The sequence below is a fragment of the Heteronotia binoei genome, chromosome 1 (genome assembly GCF_032191835.1).
Source record: "Heteronotia binoei isolate CCM8104 ecotype False Entrance Well chromosome 1, APGP_CSIRO_Hbin_v1, whole genome shotgun sequence".
NCBI classification, from domain to species: Eukaryota; Metazoa; Chordata; class Lepidosauria; order Squamata; family Gekkonidae; genus Heteronotia; species Heteronotia binoei.
Genome location: NC_083223.1, coordinates 110,632,305 through 110,651,424, shown reverse-complemented (window position 1 = coordinate 110,651,424; position 19,120 = coordinate 110,632,305). Strand labels below are relative to the sequence as shown.

The window sequence follows — 19,120 nt, the reverse complement described above, 5'->3', positions numbered from 1 at the left end:
CCTTTCATTGCATAATGGTGCCATCTGCTGGATTATGAAGGCATCGTGAAGGTGCCTTGCGCTAAGCTATGTCATTGGTCCCAGCTTGCTGAGAATTATTTACTGTCACTGGCAGCTGCTCTCCAGTGTCTCAGACAGAGGTGCCTTTCCCAACGCCTGCTCCCTTTTAACATATAAAATGTTCTGCATGCAATGTATGAGGGTCACCACCAAGCCAAAGTTCTTTTCTGCTAATAACTATCAGGAGTCCCAAAACATGCCATCATGAGTCTCCTTGAGTCAAGAAACAAATGTGTTTCCTAATAGAATTGAGGCATGGAAAGGCCATTTGGCTAGAAGGATCATAGTTAGAATTCCACTGGCAACCCTAGTGTAGCAAGACTATATGGAAAGGGGATACATGTCACAGGGATGTCTCTTCTTCTGCCACCTTCTGATACCTGCAGTGTAGTTCAGTCTAAAACTTACTTTCACAGCAAATGTTTGTGCAGGAAAAGGGACCTCTGGACTGTTCCATGTCATAAATCAACTGATAGGTGTCTGTTCCTTCTACGTTTTGTACTGGCCAGCTTACGCTTTCAAGAACACACAGTGACACTAGCCACACAAAACAAGGGGCGTCATCATTGGCTCTTCCTCAAAGCTGCAGTCATAAGAATCATAGATATGTGGTAAAGCAGCTGAAGCACAGTCATTTTTTTATTTACTAGTATCCTACAGTGGAAAACAAAGTGCTTTAAAGTTTCCCTACATTCAGAGAGTATTTTTGAGATTTAGCTTGTGATGGTGGAATAAATAAATCCTTAAAATGCTGTATTCATTGTTGGAGGAGGATAACTATCTATGATAGAAAAATAGTGTCTCTTGTAGTTATATGCTGTTTTTCCTTTCTCTGGATTGGTGTCAGGGTATAACTGCACATTATTCTTATGTCAGGTTTATTCTCATATCACGTTCTCCCATGTCAGGTGTAAAAATGCTTACCCCACGCCCTTTCATCATTGTGATGAGGCCTCTACCATCAGCAGCTTGTGGAGCTGGGACAGATGATTGCACATGGTCACTTCAAAACAAGTATACATTTTGAAAACCTTGAGCATCTGAGGTCAGAACAAACCATTCTCAGAAATCAGAAGATGAAAACTGGGGGTTGAGAACCCATCAGACGAATAATAAAAAATTTGGGTAACAATCTAGCTATGTATTGTCTGTAAAATAAAACCATTCTGATATCCCTCCAAAGAAGCAGATACCTACTTGCATCCAGCTTAAGTATTATTTCAAATACAATAGATTTATTATCCTTGGTCAAGGACTTTCTTACCAATTCGGGAGCCTTGAGCAAAGCTCCAGAATCATTGCCCCACCCAGGATAACCAGAAGCACCTGGCCCCAAGTAGGGGTGAACCCTTGACCAGTGCAAGGTAGGTGCGAGTTCTGCTGCAAACTAGCATCCACCTGAGCACCAGATTGCAAGTAGCAAGCGCAAGCTGCTGTTGGGAGCAGCTGTTGTGACAACCACACAGGCAGCTGTGAGCAGTCATGGTGGCAGTGATAGTTGTTAAGCATAGACAGCTGCCCTAGCTCCCACTGCTGAAAGTGAATGAGTGGGCAGATAGGCAGGCAAGAGAAGCCCCTCTAGACCCACCAAAGCCTGTTTTTCCCCCTTCTGTTGTGGAGCAAGGGAGGGAGGCCAATGATGGTGATCTTTTCAGGTCCATTTTTGCTGGCCAGATAGCTCCTGATCTCTAGGTGCAGGGTGGCATCAGGGCTGTCAGCAGCAAGGCTGTCAGCAAAGGGCCCTTACCACTCTATAGCTGATTGCCCCAGCTGCTGCCCTAATGACCCCATCATCTGTTGCAGATCTAGAGGAAAGTGATGTGGGCCATGGTGGACTGTGGCTGCTGAGCAGTCAGGGTGCACTCCAGCATTAGTCCCCCCCCCCAGCATGTGGCCCAGGGCAGCTGCCCCTTCTCTAATACTGCCCCTTGCCATGGTAGCACAGCATAAAATCACTGCAGGCATTTGTATAAACCCTTTTCTTAGTTCACAACCTGTACATTTTTTGTTTTACAAAAATAAGTTCCTCCATTTTGAATTGTATTTTCCCTCTGGTAATACAAAACCAATACTTAAAACATGTTCAGGGGTACTATTTCGGATTAATGAAAACATGGTTGTATTCTGTATGTTACATGTTAAAAGCTAAATTAGTTGGATGGGAAAAACTTTTGAGAAAGAAATGCCCTCGTTTTGGTCCAGGCTTATAACAATAGAGTAATTAACAGACATTCTCACATTTTGACATTTTACCGTTTTATTGGTTTCTCATGCTCATGTTACCCAGATCAAAGGTTTTCTCAATTTGTTAATTTTACTATTCTGTCATTGGATTTTAAATTTGTATCATTTTGCATTCCAAACTACTGCCTACCTACCAGCTATATGTAGCTCTGCTCACTATACCTCATTCCTCATCTGATGAAGTGTGCTTAGAGCACACGAAAGCTTACATTCTGAATAAAACTTTGTCGATCTTAAAGGTGCAACTTGACTCCTACTTGGTTCTTCTACTGTGATATGTTCATGATAAATTATTTTTCTTTTTCAGTTACCAAGACACCTGTAGTAGCTAAGCCTGTAGTAGATAAAAGACAATATCTATATCTGCCATTTTGTCTGTAAATGTTTACCAATATTTTGTTTATAAGCTATTTTGTGTTTGTAAGCTGTTTTTCTGTGCTCAGGAAAATAAAATTATTCTGATATCCTTCCAGTTCATGTGCTTGCCTGCACTTAAGTAAACCATTATGTCAAATGTAATTGTTAGATTCCATTAATAGCAAAACAAACAATCACTGCATGCCTGCATATGCACACATTTCTTCATTAATGGCCTAGAAATCCTTAATTTACAAAATGAAGACTGTTCATTTTTTTAAACTATATTCTTCCTCTGGAAATATAAATTCAATTATTCAAATGTGTTCAGAATATTCCGCCCCCCTCCAGCTTCTCTCAGATGAGTGAAGACATGCTCCAGAAGAATTATATCTAAAGCAATTACTATTTACACTGTAAAACTCCAGTGTAATACATTTATTAATAAATGATTTTATTCTCCCCCCCTTGTTGTTCAGTTTCCAAGACACCAGTGGCAGCAAAGCCAGCAGAAGCTAAGCCTGTAGCAGGTATGTGAAGACACTAATATATCTGAGAATTTGCCTATAAAGTCAGCAGGGCTTTTTCCCCTGAGGGAACGCAGTAATGTAGTTCCAAAACCTCTTTATGAAAACAAAATTATCAAAAAATGTTTTGAAGTTCATAAGGGGCACCCGTGTGGTGATTCTTCATTTTCCGCTTGAGGGTTCTGGCACCTCTTTTTCCAGAAAAAAAAGCCCTAAGAGTCAGTATTAAGAATGATCAATAATCAGTAAGAATCAAGATAAACATTGGGACTTAAATGATTCTGCACTTGTGTATGTGGACTCTGTGTTTACGGTTGGGTGTTAGTTCCTGCCTGGCTCATTGGAACCTTTAGGACTGAGCTTGGGGACATAGAAACAACGGGAAGCAGGATTCAAATCTCTGCTTCCCTGGACAAATCGCCAGTCCCCACTGGTTTGAATGACCCAATGACGTTCTAGCGTGGGAACTTGGGAGTGTATATAGTTGGCCCTGTTGGCCCAGTTCCTCAGTCTTAGTTAACCATTGCCATGCTGTAATCACAATAAAGAGCTTTGATCACTGCAACCTAGCCTCTTCATGTATTGAACCCACTATTTAACAGTGCTTGAAAATAGAACTTGCTACAATAAACAGATCAGAAATGTTGTGCTCTGATCCCCAGCTAACATGGATGCTTCAAAGTACAATTTCTGTATGATAGCGCTTCAAAAGAATACTGACTAGAAGAGAAAGATTTGGATTTATTCACTTAAAATGGGTTAAGTGTGTTAAGAAATTAAAATTAAAAATTAGCTCTGAAATATATATATCATTTAAATAAGGATTCACCACTTGGAATTTAAGAGACAATGAGAAAATGAAAAGTGTTTCTAAATTAAGAGGGTTTTCCATGTGAGATTCTGATAAATACTAGCAGCAGCGTTACTAATGTTCTGTTAACATTTGTTTAAAGAGATTTTTAATACTGCAGAGGTTTTGTGGGAAACGTGCTGGTTTTTACACACTGTGCATCAAGCAGCCAATTTGGAAGCATCAAGAGATACTGGTTACCATGGGAACTACATTTCCCATGGTTCCTATAAACCCAGGAAATTGCTGTAGATGTTTGTAGCAATTTCTAGGGCCTAACAGATTGCTTAATGTTGTGCCTACTTTTGGCCCTCCCAAATGTTTCCAAGTAAGCATGGAACACATATACACAGGGGGCATTTAGATACTTCAGAAATTGGCTCAGTCCTCATTGGACTGAAATTGTGCCTTGGATTATTTAGCTGCATGGTTCCCCAAGATGCTTTCTGTTGAGGACCTATCATTTATATTAAATAGGTTGAATAAATTCCTTTTAAAAATGCATTTCAGACCATCCTATTAGGTGTTTATATATGCATAAATAGGAGCTGTTGTAGTAATAATTGATTGCTAAGATGACATGATTCATATTTTCCAACAATAATACTATGTTAATAAAAATGATTCTTGGATAACATTTCTGTTTGAATCAGGTAGGGGGAGCAAGTTATCTATGAAAAGAAATTGGAAGCAGTTCTGTACATGCCACTAGAAATAATTTTTATCAAAGCTAAAGAAATGATTTTGACATTTTTATTTAAAAATGTAATTTTATTTGTTTTTTGTTTTCTTGATAATATCGGCTGGGTAAAGATGTGCCTCTTACCAAACACATTCCCAGATTATTGGAAAATAATGGCTTTGTACTTATGAAAAATACTTAATTTTTAGATTGTCTCGTGTCAGCAAAGCCACCCACATAACCACATGTCAATATGGTGCTTAGCTGAGTGCCAGTTTTAGCATACTGAGCTGTGAATCCCAATGGCCTGGGGAGGGGTCATTTCGTAAAAAAAACTTTCCAGGAACTCATTCACATAACTTATTTGCATAAGTTATTTGCATATGCCACACCCCCTGACATCACTGGAAGTGTGTCAGAAGGCAACACCCACCGCTCAGGTTCCACCCCAAAATCTCCAGGTATTTTCCAACTCAGAGCTGGCATTCTGGAGAAAAATTACTTCAAAAGCACAAAGAAAACAGCCAAGATGTTAAATGATTTCAATATCACAAACATTTATCAGACAGGCATGGCCTGTCAAGTTACTTTTGGGGAAAAGAAAGATGGGGGACAGATGACAGGGAGAGATAGAGAAAGGAAGGAGAGGTGAGTGGGGGGGTGGGGGTGAGAGAGAGAAAGGAAGGGAGAGAGGCTTCTCAGTCTGCACTCCATACCAGGCCCATAGCCAGAAGATTTTGGGTGGAGGGGGCCCCTAGGTAAGAAATTTGGTGGGGGGTCTATGAATGGAGGGCCTCCTCTTGAGAAGCCCTTTGCGCAAACTCCACGAGCTTGCCTGCCTCCTCCACCCACCTGCCGGCTGCCACCAAACTCTCCTTTCCCTTCCCTTCCCACCCCGCCAGCGTGCCACCCGCCTGCCATCATGGCCTGTGCTTCCTTCAACGGCTCGCAACCAGACCCAAACAGGCTCCTTTCTCCCAAAGGCAGCAATTGCCTTTAAAAATTATTATTATTATTATTATTATTATTATTATTATTATTATTATTATTATTATTATTATTATTATTATTATTATTATTATTATTATTATGCCCCTTCCCCCTTTTGGGGGTCTCAGAGCGGAGTACAACAATTTAAATTAAAATCACAATAAAATCATAATAAAAACAAGTTCAACATTCAGTAAGTGCAGTAAGTTAGTTCAGCAAGGTGATATAAAGGAAGATAGTATAGCTCCACAATACAGTGATGCAGCAGGCCATAAGGGTGTAGGGGGAGGCCAACCGATCTAATAGATGGATGGATGCCCGCTACCTCATCCAAAGACCTGGCGGAACAGCTCCGTTTTACAGGCCCTACGAAAGGCCAGCAAGCCAGATAGGGCCTGGATCTCCATAGAGAGCTGATTCCACCAGGTCGGGGCCAGGACCAAAAAAGTCCTGGCCTGGTAGAGGGAAGACGAGCATCCCTTGGGGCCAGGGACTGTCAGAAGATCCTGGGAGCCTGAGCGAAGCAACCTCCGGGGCATATATGGAAGGAGATGGTCCCGTAGGTATGTTGGTCCCAGGCTGCATAAGGCTTTGAAAGTCAAAACTAACACCTTGAAATGGATCCGGTACTCTATAGGCAGCCAGTGCAGGTTGCAGAGCACTGGCCGTATGCTCACCCATATAGGTGATGCAGTCAGTAGGTGAGCTGCCGCATTCTGCACCCGCTGCAGTTTCCAGATCAGTTTCAGCAGCAAGCCAGCATAGAGCGAGTTACAGTCGTCCAGCCTGGAAGTGACCATTACATGGATCACTGTAGCCAAATCTTGGGAGGATAGGTAGGGTGCTAGCTGCCTGATCTGCCGTAGGTGGAAAAAGGCAGACCGCGCAGCTGTTGTGACCCGGACCTCCATGGAAAGGGAGGCATCCAGAATCACCTGCTGGGCCCAGGGCTGAGAGCTGGATGCATGAACCCACCCCCCCTCGATTCAGGTACAGGACCTCCATCTTAGTTGGATTTAATTTCAGTCAACTCTTTTGTAGTCATCTAGCCATGGCTCCTAACGCCTCCGACAGCTGTTCAGGGGCGGAAGACGGTCTGCCGTCCATCAACAGATAGATCTGGGTGTCATCGGCATACTGATGACAACCCAATCCAAAACCTCAGACAATCTGGGCAATTTCCTTCAGTCCAACCTTCCCTCCTGTGGGTGGGTGGTGAGTCACTCCATGGGAAGCAGGCCAGGCCTCTGCCGATGGGCCAGGGGGTTCCCATTGAGGGAAAGCACCTGCCTTTTCGTGGCTCCCAGGAGAGATGGTAGGAAGGGCGAGGGCAGTGAAGAAGCAGCCTCCCTCCTCCTCAGCTCCTACAGGTGATGATGCAGGAGTTCATGAGCACTGCCTTCTTGGCCCTGGCCTGGACCCCCCCCCCCCACTCCATCCCGGCAGCTGGGGCGGGACTGGGCTGGGGGGAGAGGTGCAGCAGGAGAGCCCATCCACCCCACGCCTGCCCACCTGCGCTCCTGTCCTCACTTGGAATTCTGCCAGTAGCGCCAGGCTTTTCTGCAGGCGGCCTGAAGGCAGAGCCCGCTCGGAGCTCCCCAGCACGTGATCACAGCATGCCACACCTGGGCCCTACCATGATCATGCGGGGGGGGGGGAGGCGACAGGAAGGGAAAGAAGGGGTGGGCAGCTGCAGTAGCGGCAGGCTGGCGGAGGAGGCACAGTCGGCAGGCAGGGGACACAGTGGCACAAGTTCAATGGCACTGAATGGAGGGGCCCTACAGGGGAAAGGGTTTTTTTTAATAGAGGGGCTGTGCCCCCCATGCCCCCCCCCCCCATGACTACCAGCCTACTCCACACACAGGATAATTATCTGGCTACTAAGTTTGCAACAGCTCTTGGAACCAACCCTTTTCTGGACAGATTTTTTTAGTAGTGACCGGGATTTGCCATTTCTTTCTGGCTCCCCCCGAGATGTCTGCTCGCTTGGCAGGGTGTAGGCTGAAGGCACCCCCCTCCCAATGCTGCCTCCACCAATGCCTGCTTGACAGGGCAGGCCCCAGCCTTGATCTGCTGTGGTGGCACTTGCCTTCAGCAGAGAAGTGCTCCTCCCCCGAGGGCAAGTGCACCCAGCCAAGTCAAGCAAGGCAAGGAAGGCCAGGCCTGCAATGGAGGCCAGAGATCACTCCACATCCCACAGGTGCTCTTCCCTTGAGGGCCAGTGTACCCAGCCAAGCAAGGCAAGGAAGGCCAGGCCTCCAATGGAGGCCAGAGTTCACACACACACCACCACTGCCCTTCCCTCGAGGGCAAGTGCACCCAGCCAAGCAGGGCTAGCGAGGTCAAGGCTTGCCTTTTAGTGTGGGCTGAAGACTACTCTCTCCCATCCAAAGAAATCCATCCTCTTTCCTCACAACTTACTGAGCAGTAGCCAGTCCAGCAGGATTGCCAGATAGCCAATAACTACAAGCAAGGCCTCATCCTCTCTCCTTGCAGGATTGAGGGGGTAGGGCCAGATTTCCAAAGAGCCTATACTGTCTTTGAAGAGCGGATACTGTAGCCTTTGAAGCTCCAGCTGACTGCAAGAAAAGCAGAGCTGGAGCAGAAACAGGCACAGAAAAGTTCACCATGTGCTGCTGCCTTATAAGGCAATAAATAAATAATGCTGAGCTGAATGCTGAGCAAATGATAGATTCGCTGCTGTTGTATTCCACCATCAATTTATTAAAAACCTGTAATTTAGCACAATAACTGTTAATTTTAATTGGAATGTTGATTTAAATGATGGTTTTATAATGTAGTATTTATTGAATTATGATTGTATTGTATTGTATTGAACTAATATGTTGTGAGCCGCCCTGAACCTGCTTCGGCGGGGAGGGCGGGATATAAATAAAAAGTATTATTATTATTATTATTATTATTATTATTATTATTATTATTATTATTATTATTATTATTATTATTATAAATACTTTGTTTCTTTTCTTCTGGAACATCGTTCCTGTGTGTTCCTGCTGGAAATGAGCCCTGGGCCTGAGTTCAAATCTTGCCTTTGTCATGAATTGACAAAGTAATCTCAGATAAGTGACTGTCTAGAACAGGGGTGTCAAACATTCAGTTTGGGGGCTGAATCAGGTCCCCGGAGGGCTCCTATCAGCCCCCTGAGCAACTGGCTGTCATCTGTTTCCTTCTCCCTATATCTTGCTTCCTTTTGCATAATAGCTTGCTTTGCAACGCTTGCTCAATTTCACTGGCATTACAGAACAAAAGCTTTATTTTCTGCATTGGCTGAGGCTCCTCTCTTGTTGAGGAATAGCTTGCTTTGCCAGGCTCTCTCAATCGCACAGCAGAGCTACTGAACTAAGCCTCTCTTCCTTCTAGTGACTCAGGCTCCTCCCCCACTCAGTCCCTGGGGAAGGAAGGAAAGAGCCAGAGCTTCCTTTGCCCAGTTCCTTGGATCCCATGGGAGAAATACAAAGAAAGCACCTTTAAGAGTGTTAACATTTTAAGCATGTTTTAAGTTTTTTAAAAATATATATTTGTGTTTGTGTTCTTTATAAAATTTATATCCCTGCTACCTAATTTTAAATGGGTACACAAATGGCCTGGCCCGACATGGCTCAGCCCAACCAGACATGGCCCGGTCCAACAAGCTCTCTTTTATGTCAGATCCAGCCCTCATGACAAATGAGTTCGACACCCCTGGTCTAGAAGCATCCCATTGCAATATAGGGATGATGTTACTTTCTGATCTTACAAGGCTGTTGTATATAATGTAACTTCCACATATGATGCAACAGCCTAGGACTCATTAACTGATTTCAATATATTATTTAAATACAAAAATAGGTTTAACTGATCTATCTATATAAGATTGAGTCCTCAACATATGTAATCTATAATAATAAATAAATAATAAATCTCCTGCCATGATGGCAAATCTGACCATCCTGATTGGTTGGGGCTCAGTGGGACTGTGGGGTATCACCTTTGGCCCGTCAAACTATCAATCAAGAGTACTTGCATGCTGTTGGTTGAGTCTGCTCCTCTCTCCTGCCCAAACCAGCTAAAATGATTCTGTCAGTAAAAGGCAACTAGCCTTAGTTCTGGCAGTTACTGCGGGAACACACTATTGGCCCATCACACATTAGTCATCGTCTCTGGCCTCTCATTGGCTGATGCAGGTCCAGGAATGCTGGTCCAGGAATGCTGAACACACTGCCAAAAACAGTCTTACCTCAAAGAGGACCATATCTCCAATTCTTCTCTGTGCCCTCTCTTGTCAACTGGCCTCAGAAAGAATTGGGGAGTTACTGCAGCCTCATGAAAGGCCTCCCAGCACTCACAGTCTCCAAAGGCCACAGAAATAGCCAGGGAGGCCAGGCTCCTCTGGGAGTGTTTCCTTAGAGCCCATGGCTGCCCTCTGGGAAGTTCTAGCCAGAGGTTGTTGCTAGCGAAACTACAGGATCTTAGTGTACAGCTGTGTAAATAAAAAACCACTATAAATTTTAAACAACCAGACAGTGTAATGTAGAGGTCAGTGGTGTTCTGACCAAGCTTGCACATAGAACTTCAAATAAACAAAAGCATGTAGCAAAAAGATACTCACAGAAGACAGTTCAAAAACAGTCTTTCCAATCACAAAGGAGTAACAATATTCCAATATTTAGTTCATAGGAAGCCCTTCCAAAGATGTCTGTTCTAGATATCAAGACGTTTCACCCATCTTTCTTCAGTTTGGAGGCTTACGTATCACTGGAACCCAATCTTTAAAATACATTTATAGAAGACCAACAAAGTTCAAAACATATCTGTTAGGTTTCCAGAACCTGGAAATCTAACATATATGTTTTGGACTTTGTTGGTCTTCTTTGAATGGATTGTAAAGATTGGGTTCCAGTAATAAATAAACCTCCAAACTGAAGAAAGACGGATGAAATGTTTTGATATCTAGAACCCTGTGAGGGAAGTTAGACTGAAAGTCTGTGACTGGCCTGAAATCACCCAGTCAGCTTCCACAGCAAAAACCTGGGTCTGGTAGACCCTGCTCTGAAGCCCTAACTCCTATGCCACACTGGCTGCCATAGGGGAGCTGCTGCTGAATAACAGCAAGCAGCTGGCATAGGGTAGCCAACCTCCAGGTGAATCCTAAAGATCACCTGGGATCACAACTGAACCTGAACCTCAGAGGGTTAAAAGATGGACCCATTAAATAGGGTGATTCATGGTTCCCATGAGAACCAGACTTAGAATGATGTGAATTCCTTGACTTAATGTGGCAACATAGGCCTTCTCAATAGCGGCACCTTACTGGTGGAACCAGCTGCCGGAGGAGGTGCGGGCCCTGCGGGACCTAGGGCAGTTCCGCAGGGCCTGTAAGACAGCCCTCTTCCGGCAGGCCTACAACACCTAACTGAAGAGGAGAACATCTTGGATGGAACAAAATGCTTTTATAGACCGCTGGTTTTATTTTATCTTGTTTTATCAATTGTGGTTTTAACTGTATTTGTAAATGTTTTAAACTGAATTATGTGAATTATTGTGTTGTGAGCCGCCCTGAGACACTTCGGTGAGAAGGGCGGGATATAAGTCCATTAAATAAATAAATAAATAAATAAATAAACATACTGGTCTAAAAAGAGACTGGGTTTCAAAAAACAAGCTTTTGGCCGTAGGAGTGTTGGGGTGTATCATGGCTGAGTCTCTTACTTTCTAGAACTGCACAAGAAGGTGAAGCCAATATAAATATAAATTATCAACTCATATATTTTACTTGTTTCCTCTAAATTTTCTGATGTAGTACTGTTCAAAAGGTGTAATTAACAGCTATGTCTCCTTGTGTGTATATTTTTTAGTGAAACAACCAAAGAGAGAAGTACCTGTAAAAGAAGCTGGTAAGGGTGTATGTAAAGTTTATTACAGAAAGATTTTTTTTTCTAATTTAGCATTAATATAGATTAACTCAGAACTATGGAAATGAGTGTACAGTGCTACTGATAGAAGAGTGCATTAAAATGTAGACGATAGCTAAAGATGGTGGTAACTATTTCCCCCAACTTTGAGATCCTTTGGCCACTAGGTCAAAGCTAGATAGGTTAAGCTAGACAGGATAGATTTTTTTAAGTGGGGTACAGAAGGGAAAAAGATAAGGGAAGTATAAATACAAGTAAAAAACTTTTTTTGTAAAATACATCCTTCAAATGTGAGAGCAGATGGTAAAACATCATTATTACAATATTTGGAGGTGAATTCTCTTTTTAAAAGACTAAACAAGAACTTTCTTAGTTGTGATATTCAATTAACAATAAAAAGATTACATCTTTTTCAGTTAGACAAATTCCTGCACTAAATTTAAACCATCCTAAAAACTTAAGATATTGTCTTTATCATTTAACAATTTCAAATGTGATAGTAAAACATCATTATTACAATATTTTGAGGTAAATTATCACTTTAAAATAATAAACAAGAACTTTCTGAGTTGTGATATTCTGTTTATAATAAAGATTACATCTTTTACAGTTAAACAATTCTTATGCTAAATTTAATCCATCCTAAAAACCTAGATATCTTAATCATTTAACAATTTCTAAGTCTTATTCTTACAACGTATTTAGATGGTAATAGAATACTAAATAATAAAAAAATCTATAATTAATATCTTCATCACCTCTGATATAATATACAAATAGTTTCAGGAATTAGCATATAAACTATTCCCATAATATAGGTCGTAGGCTTGCCATTTCTGTTGAAATTATTTCAGTGGTCTTCTATTTATATAATTAGTTTTGCCATATTTACATATTCAGCTAGTTTTCCTTTCCAGATCTCTATTTGTATTCCATTTCCTTGCAAATGTTACTCTGGCAGCTGTCAACATATATTTAAGTAAGTCTTGTGAAGTTCTATCTGTATTATCTGGCAAGATTGCCAATAGCATAGTCTCTGGTTTCATCAGGAATTTAGTTTTTAAAATATTTTGAATTGCTTCATATATTTATTTCCAGTATCTTTTTCATCTTGGTACAGGTCTACCACATATGGTAAAAGATGCCTTCTGCTTCTTTGCATTTCCAGCAAAACCTTTATAATTATTGTCCATCTTTTCAATGTCTTTTGGGGTGATGTACCATCTGTAGGACATATTATACGAGTTTTCTCTTAGTCCTTGACTAGCTATAAATCTAATGTCCTTAGTCCATAGGTTTTCCCAACATTGAAATTATATTTCCTCACCAAACCTTTGCATCCATTTGATCATGGCAGTTCTCTGTTTTTCTTCAGAGTCATATTGAAGCAATAATTTGTAAATTCATCCTAATAAATGGTCTTTAGATTGTAAAATTATCTTTTTAAAGTCAGTCAATTATTTAGTAACACCTCTCTTGGTACCCATGGCGCAGAGTGTTAAAGCTGCAGTACTGCAGTCCTAAACTCTGCTCACGACCTGAGTTCAATCTCCAGTGGTAGCTGGGTTTTCAGGTAGCCGGCTCGAGGTTGACTCAGCCTTCCATCCTTCTGAGGGTGGCAAAATGAGTACCCAGCTTGCTGGGGGAAAAGTGTAGATGACTGGGGAAGGCAATCGCAAACCACCCCATAAAATGTTATGAAAGCGACGTCACCCCAGAGTCGGAAACGACTGGTGCTTGCACAGGGGACCTTTCCTTTCCTTTCCTTTCCTCTTGGTACAGATATTTTTTAATTTAGAAGAAATTTGAAAATATGTCCACTATTTTATTTCCTTTCCTTCTTCTTTGATCTCTTGCCACATCTTGATCACATCTTGTGAGTTTAACATATTATTATAAATTATAAAGTCATTGTTTCTCCTTGTATGATTATTGTAATAAGCATCTACTAGTGACATTATTAGTGCGATTGTGGGGCTGATTCTCTTTTGTAGCATTCCCCAAATTTTAAATAGGCTATGTCTAATTATATGCATTTTATCTTGGGTTATATTTTTATATAGATTTTTTTGACCCAGAGATAACTATGTAGTCCATCCTCAAGACTTGAAGATTCTAATTTAATCAGTCTTCATTGGGATTTTTGATCCAATCTGATATCCAAACTAACCCAGCAGCTTGATAGTATAATTTGATATAAGGTATTGCCCAACCACTTCTCTTCCTCTCATTTTGCAGTACTTTAAATCTTATTCTTGGCTTCTTATCCTTCCATACAAACTTATTTATTTGTTTTTGCCAGTCACTCAAGATCTTTTCAGAAACTGAAATGACAATAATCTGTAACAGAAAGTTTAATTTTGGTAATACATTCATTTTTATTACAAAAATTCTTCCAAGCCAGGGTAGTTTGTAATTTGGACCATCTTTTGAGATCTTTTTGAATTTAGACCAGGTTGTCATGTAATTGTCTTTAAATAATGTCTCATTCTGCCCTGTGTGATATATTCCTAAGTATTTGACTGGATTGCCTATTATGTCACATTCTGAAATTTTCTTAATCTCTTCTTCATCTTGTTTAGATGAAACTTTTAAAATAATCTTGGTTTTCTTCAGGTTGATTTTATAACCTGAAAAGAATCCAACCTTGTCTGCTTGCTCCATGACATGTTAGAGAGGTAGTTGGGGGAGCTGAAATTGTAAGGACCATGTTGTCAGCTTAACTCTTTAGTTTAAACTCTTTTCCTTCTACTTTTAGTCGTTCAGTTTTAGGATCTTGTTTTATCCTAGAAGCAAAAATTTCCATTACAAGAATAAAAAGAAGTGGAGAAAGTGGGCATCTTTGACAGATTCATTTTTATATTTTAAATCCATTTGTCAAAATGCCATTGATTAAATTTTTAACATTTTAGTACAAATGTTCTGTATCCAATTCAGTGTTTTTTGTAGAAAAATCCAAAACACATTATTGAGGGCTTTTTCAGTGCCTAAGAATAGAAAGGCTGCTTTTTTACCCTTATGTGTAACAAATTCTAATGCATCATCAATTAACTGGATTTCACTTTTTTTGTATAAAACCAATTTGATCAGGATTAATTACTTTAGAAATACATTTCCTTAATGTATTGGCCATAATTGAAGCAAAAATTTTGTAGTCCACATTTAACAGTTTAGTTTATTCGATTTATATCCTGCCCACCCCGCCAAAGCTGGCTCAGGGTGGCTCACACTTCATAATAATAAAAATAACTTCAATATAAAAACATTAAGCTAAAAGGAACAATTAGATGCTATACAATACAATTCATTAAATATATAGGTGGCTTTCAGATAGTCTTAATAGACATCCTTCATATCTAATGGCCTTGGCAATGGCATAGCAGCTTTGGTGGTACAATAATTTCATCTATTTCCAGTTAATAGTTAGCAATCAGATGGGACTGTATGACTGTGGCAACACTGGATCATTATCCTCTTTAAATATTAGTGTTATATGAGCTTCTTGCCAGGTTGGTGGGAGTATATTCTTTCACTTATATCATTCTTTCAATTATATCTGGACAGATTTTTTGAAACAGTATTAATTGTATAGTAGTGATATTAACTTGTACATCCCTTGTTTGGGCCCAAGCTGCATGATGACAAGTTACCTCCACTTGTATATACTGGTTGATGGTCTGAGACTGGCTGATAGGCTTATCGTTGGCATGCCATGTCTAACAAACCCAGTCAGTGGGAACCTGCATGAGGGCTTTCTCAGCAGATACACTACCCTCCTTCTTATACTGCAGACAGTTTTTTCTCTGGAGGTCTTCCAACATTACTTGAATTTTGTTTTTATTTTGGAAGATCTATTTTAATTACATCTTGTGAGGGTAAGTTTTCAGTAGTTGTTATTAATGATTTTAATAGTTTTGTCTGCATTTTAACATTGCAAAACCACCTTAAATACTTATGTTGAATAGAAGGGTGGAGTATAAAAGTTCTAACAAATAAATAATTATCCACTATAGCGGAAAGATGCAAATGAACAATTTTCTTTGCATTCCATAGTTGACAACATCAGTTTTAAATTAAGCTATTTGAAACTGATTTATTTATTAGTGAACTTTTTGGTCAAAGCACTGAAAGAAAGCATTATGGGTTTGTATCTCTGGATCTTGGCCAAAGGCCAAAGTTCAACAGGTCTGTTTGCAGACACATAGCCCCCTATATGCAGAGACTTTGTAGTCCTCTTCCTTGGTAGTGTACATGTTCCAAATCCACTCTGCAGATTGTCTGTAGATGGGACATTCCTCCTCTTGTAAAGAAAATGTCAAGTTGATTCCAGCTTAGTACTCTCGACTGCAACTTTTGTAATATATTGAAATGAATCATATTTTTTTTCTAATTGAAAAAAAGATTCTAAAATACTGGGGAGTTTTGTGAAGTAATGCTAGGCTTCAGTACAGCAAAATATAGGTGAATTGTATATACTTGAAGCATGGAGTAAAATATTTTACACAAGAGAGTGTTTTGGGAAAGAGATTAGAACTATAGTAGAATAGAACTGTCTAGGGGGCACTTTGCAATGGAATAGGATTGTAGTTCACTGCAATGATTACTGAATGTGTTATGTGCTTTTAGTATGTTGTGAAGATCAGTGAGAAAGGTAGACTATGAAGTAAATAAAATAAGTTAAAGAACAATATGTTAGGTTGTTTATTGTTTGCTATACCTTTAGCCTAGTCATAGAATTTCACAGCATATTTTCAATTTTTATTTTGCTTTGCAGTAACCGTAGAAGCTCATAAATCAAAGGGTAGGTCCAAATGTTAATATATTATGTCATAATTGAGATCTGAGTTTATTTTTAAAGGTCTTAAAAGGCACATTCTATTTGCCCTTTTAGCCTTTCCATACCCTCCATACCCTGTTCACTTTGCCAAATTACTTTTGCTGAATCAGAATGCTGAAATTAGGCACATATACAGGCCAAGACAATCCTGTTATTTTTAAAAAAAATGAGGGGAAGAGACATTTGTATAAAAACGGCAGTGGAGAAGAAGTCTATCCCAACTGTAGCAAGCCTCCTCGCATGGAATCTGAAAGCCAAATCTAGGGTTGCCAATCCCCAGTTGGGGGAAGGGGATTCCCTGATTTAGAGACCCCACTTCAGGATTATCTGAAAGTGGGGGGAGGGGTTCAATGTCTGCTGGGCACTCCATTATACCCTATGGGGACTGGTCCTCATAGGGTATAATGGAAAATCAATCAGCAGGTATCTGGGGCTCTGGGGTGTGTGTCTTTTTTTAGGTAGAGGCACCACATTTTCAGCATAGCATCTAGATTCTAGTGCCTCTCCTCAAACCCTCCCCCCCCCCAAGTTTCAAAAACTTTGGACCAGGAGCCCCCAATTCTATGAGCCCCCATCCTTCATTATATTATATTATATTATTTATTTATTTGATTTGATTTTTAGCCTGCCATTCCCATAGAACAGGCTCAGAGCGGGCTACATCATAAAAACAGTCAACAGTAAAAACAGTAAAAGACTAGTTTAAAATATAAAAACTAAAATTAAACAGATTAAGATGGCAGATTCTTCCTCACAGATATGACCTGTTGTCCAGGTCCAGCAGATCTTGTGATGCTGGGATGGAATGAGGTGGGGAGGCCGATAACAAGTGACACCCACTGCCACTGCCACAGCTGAAAGCCTGGCGAAAGAGGCTTTTTTACAGGCCCTGCGGAATTGAAGCAAATCCCGCAGGGCCCGGATCTCCAGGGGGAACTCATTCCACCAGGCAGGGGCCAGGACTGAAAAGGCCCTGGCCCTCTTCAAGACCAGATGGATGTCTCTGGGGCTGGGTATTACCAAAAGTTGTTGGTTTGCTGATCATAAGGATCTACGAGGCTCATACAGAGAGAGGTGGTCCCGAAGGTATGCTGGCCCCTGGCCGTATAGGGCTTTAAAGGTAAGTACCAACACCCATTGAACCAGATCCAGTACTCAATGGGTAGCCAGTGCAGCTCACGCAGCACAGGATGGATCCATGCCCATACAGGCGACAAAGTCAACATCCATGCAGCAGCTGGAGTTTCCATAGGAGAATCAAGGGCAGCCCCACGTAGAGAGAGTTACAATAATCTAGCCTGGAAGTGACCATTGCATGGGTTACTGTGGCCAGTTTGCAGGGATCAAGATACGGGACCAACTGTCTGACCCGCCTCAGATGGAAAAAGGCCAGTCTGGCAGTGGTGGTAACCTGGGCCTCCATGGTTAGAGAGGCATCCAGAAATACCCCCAAGCTCTTCAGCCTTGACGTAGGCATCAGTGGAGCCCCATCAAAGGATAGGAGTCTGATCTCCGATCCCAGCCTCCTATAACCTAGTCACAGCACCTCCATCTTCGATGGATTCAGTTTCAGCTGGCTCTGTTGCAACCAACCAGCCACGGCTTCCAATGCCCTACCCAATTCCTCTGAGGCTGAATCCAGGTGGCCATCCATCAGCAGATAGAGCTGGGTATCATCTGCATATTGATGATACCCCAGCCCATACCTCTGGATGATCTGGGCAAGGGGGCGCATGTCGATGTTGAATAACATTGGGGAGAGAATTGCTCCCTGTGGCACACCACATTGTAATGGGTGCCACTGGGATAATTCACCCCCAAGCGCCACCCTCTGTCCCCAATTTTGGAGAAAGGAGACCAGCCATTGTAGGGCCAGCCCCCATACCCCTGCATCAGTGAGACGGTGGGCCAACACTTCATGGTTGATCGTATCAAATGCTGCTGACAGATCAAGAAGGATCAGCAGCGCCGAACCGCCTTGATCCAGATGCCTCCGGAGATCATCCACCAAGGTGACCAACACCGTCTCCATCCCATGGGCAGAGCAGAAGCTGGACTGGAAGGGATCCAGGACAACAGTGTCCTCCAAGAAAGCCTGAAGCTGCATTGCCACCGCCCTCTCCACTACCTTGCCTAGGAACGGCAAGTTCAAAACTGAGCAGTAGTTTGCTAGGACCATAGGGTCCAGAGTTGGTTTCTTCAGGAGAGGACGGATCACTGCCTCCTTTAAAGTGCTTGGGAATGCTCCTGTTGAGAGGGACAAGTTGATGACCTCCCTCAGGGGAGTTCGTATGCCGTCACCTCATTATTTCCAGTGAAGGGAAAGCATTAAAAAAAGAGCACGGTCCCTTTAAATGTGATGACCAGAACCCCTTTGGAGTTCAATCGTGCTTGCCACAACCTTGCTCCTAACTCCACCCCAAAGTCTCCAGATTCCTGAGTCAGACTTGGCAATCCTACAAATTACACATTATATTTTCATTAGGGATTTCTGAGGTCCATTTGAGAGATGTATTCTGCAGCTCTGCACTTCCCAGATACATGTGGGTTTGCTACAGATTGGGATTGTAGTATGTGAGGAAAAGGGGCTCAGATCTTTCCCCCATGACACCTTCACAAACGGAAATGGCACCAGTGAGCCACCTTTGTCCTATGTAG

General features: G+C 41.7%; 1 protein-coding gene across 1 annotated transcript in view; it reads left to right on the top strand.

The window, feature by feature from the left end:
• LOC132570393 (golgin subfamily A member 6-like protein 22) overlaps nucleotides 1-19,120 on the top strand; it is a 162,680-nt gene that overhangs the window by 84,453 nt on the left and 59,107 nt on the right. Inside the window, exons 20-21 of the mRNA XM_060237008.1 lie at nucleotides 3,141-3,191; nucleotides 11,569-11,607. Coding sequence (XP_060092991.1) covers nucleotides 3,141-3,191; nucleotides 11,569-11,607 — 90 coding nt within the window. The remainder of the gene's footprint in view (nucleotides 1-3,140; nucleotides 3,192-11,568; nucleotides 11,608-19,120) is intronic.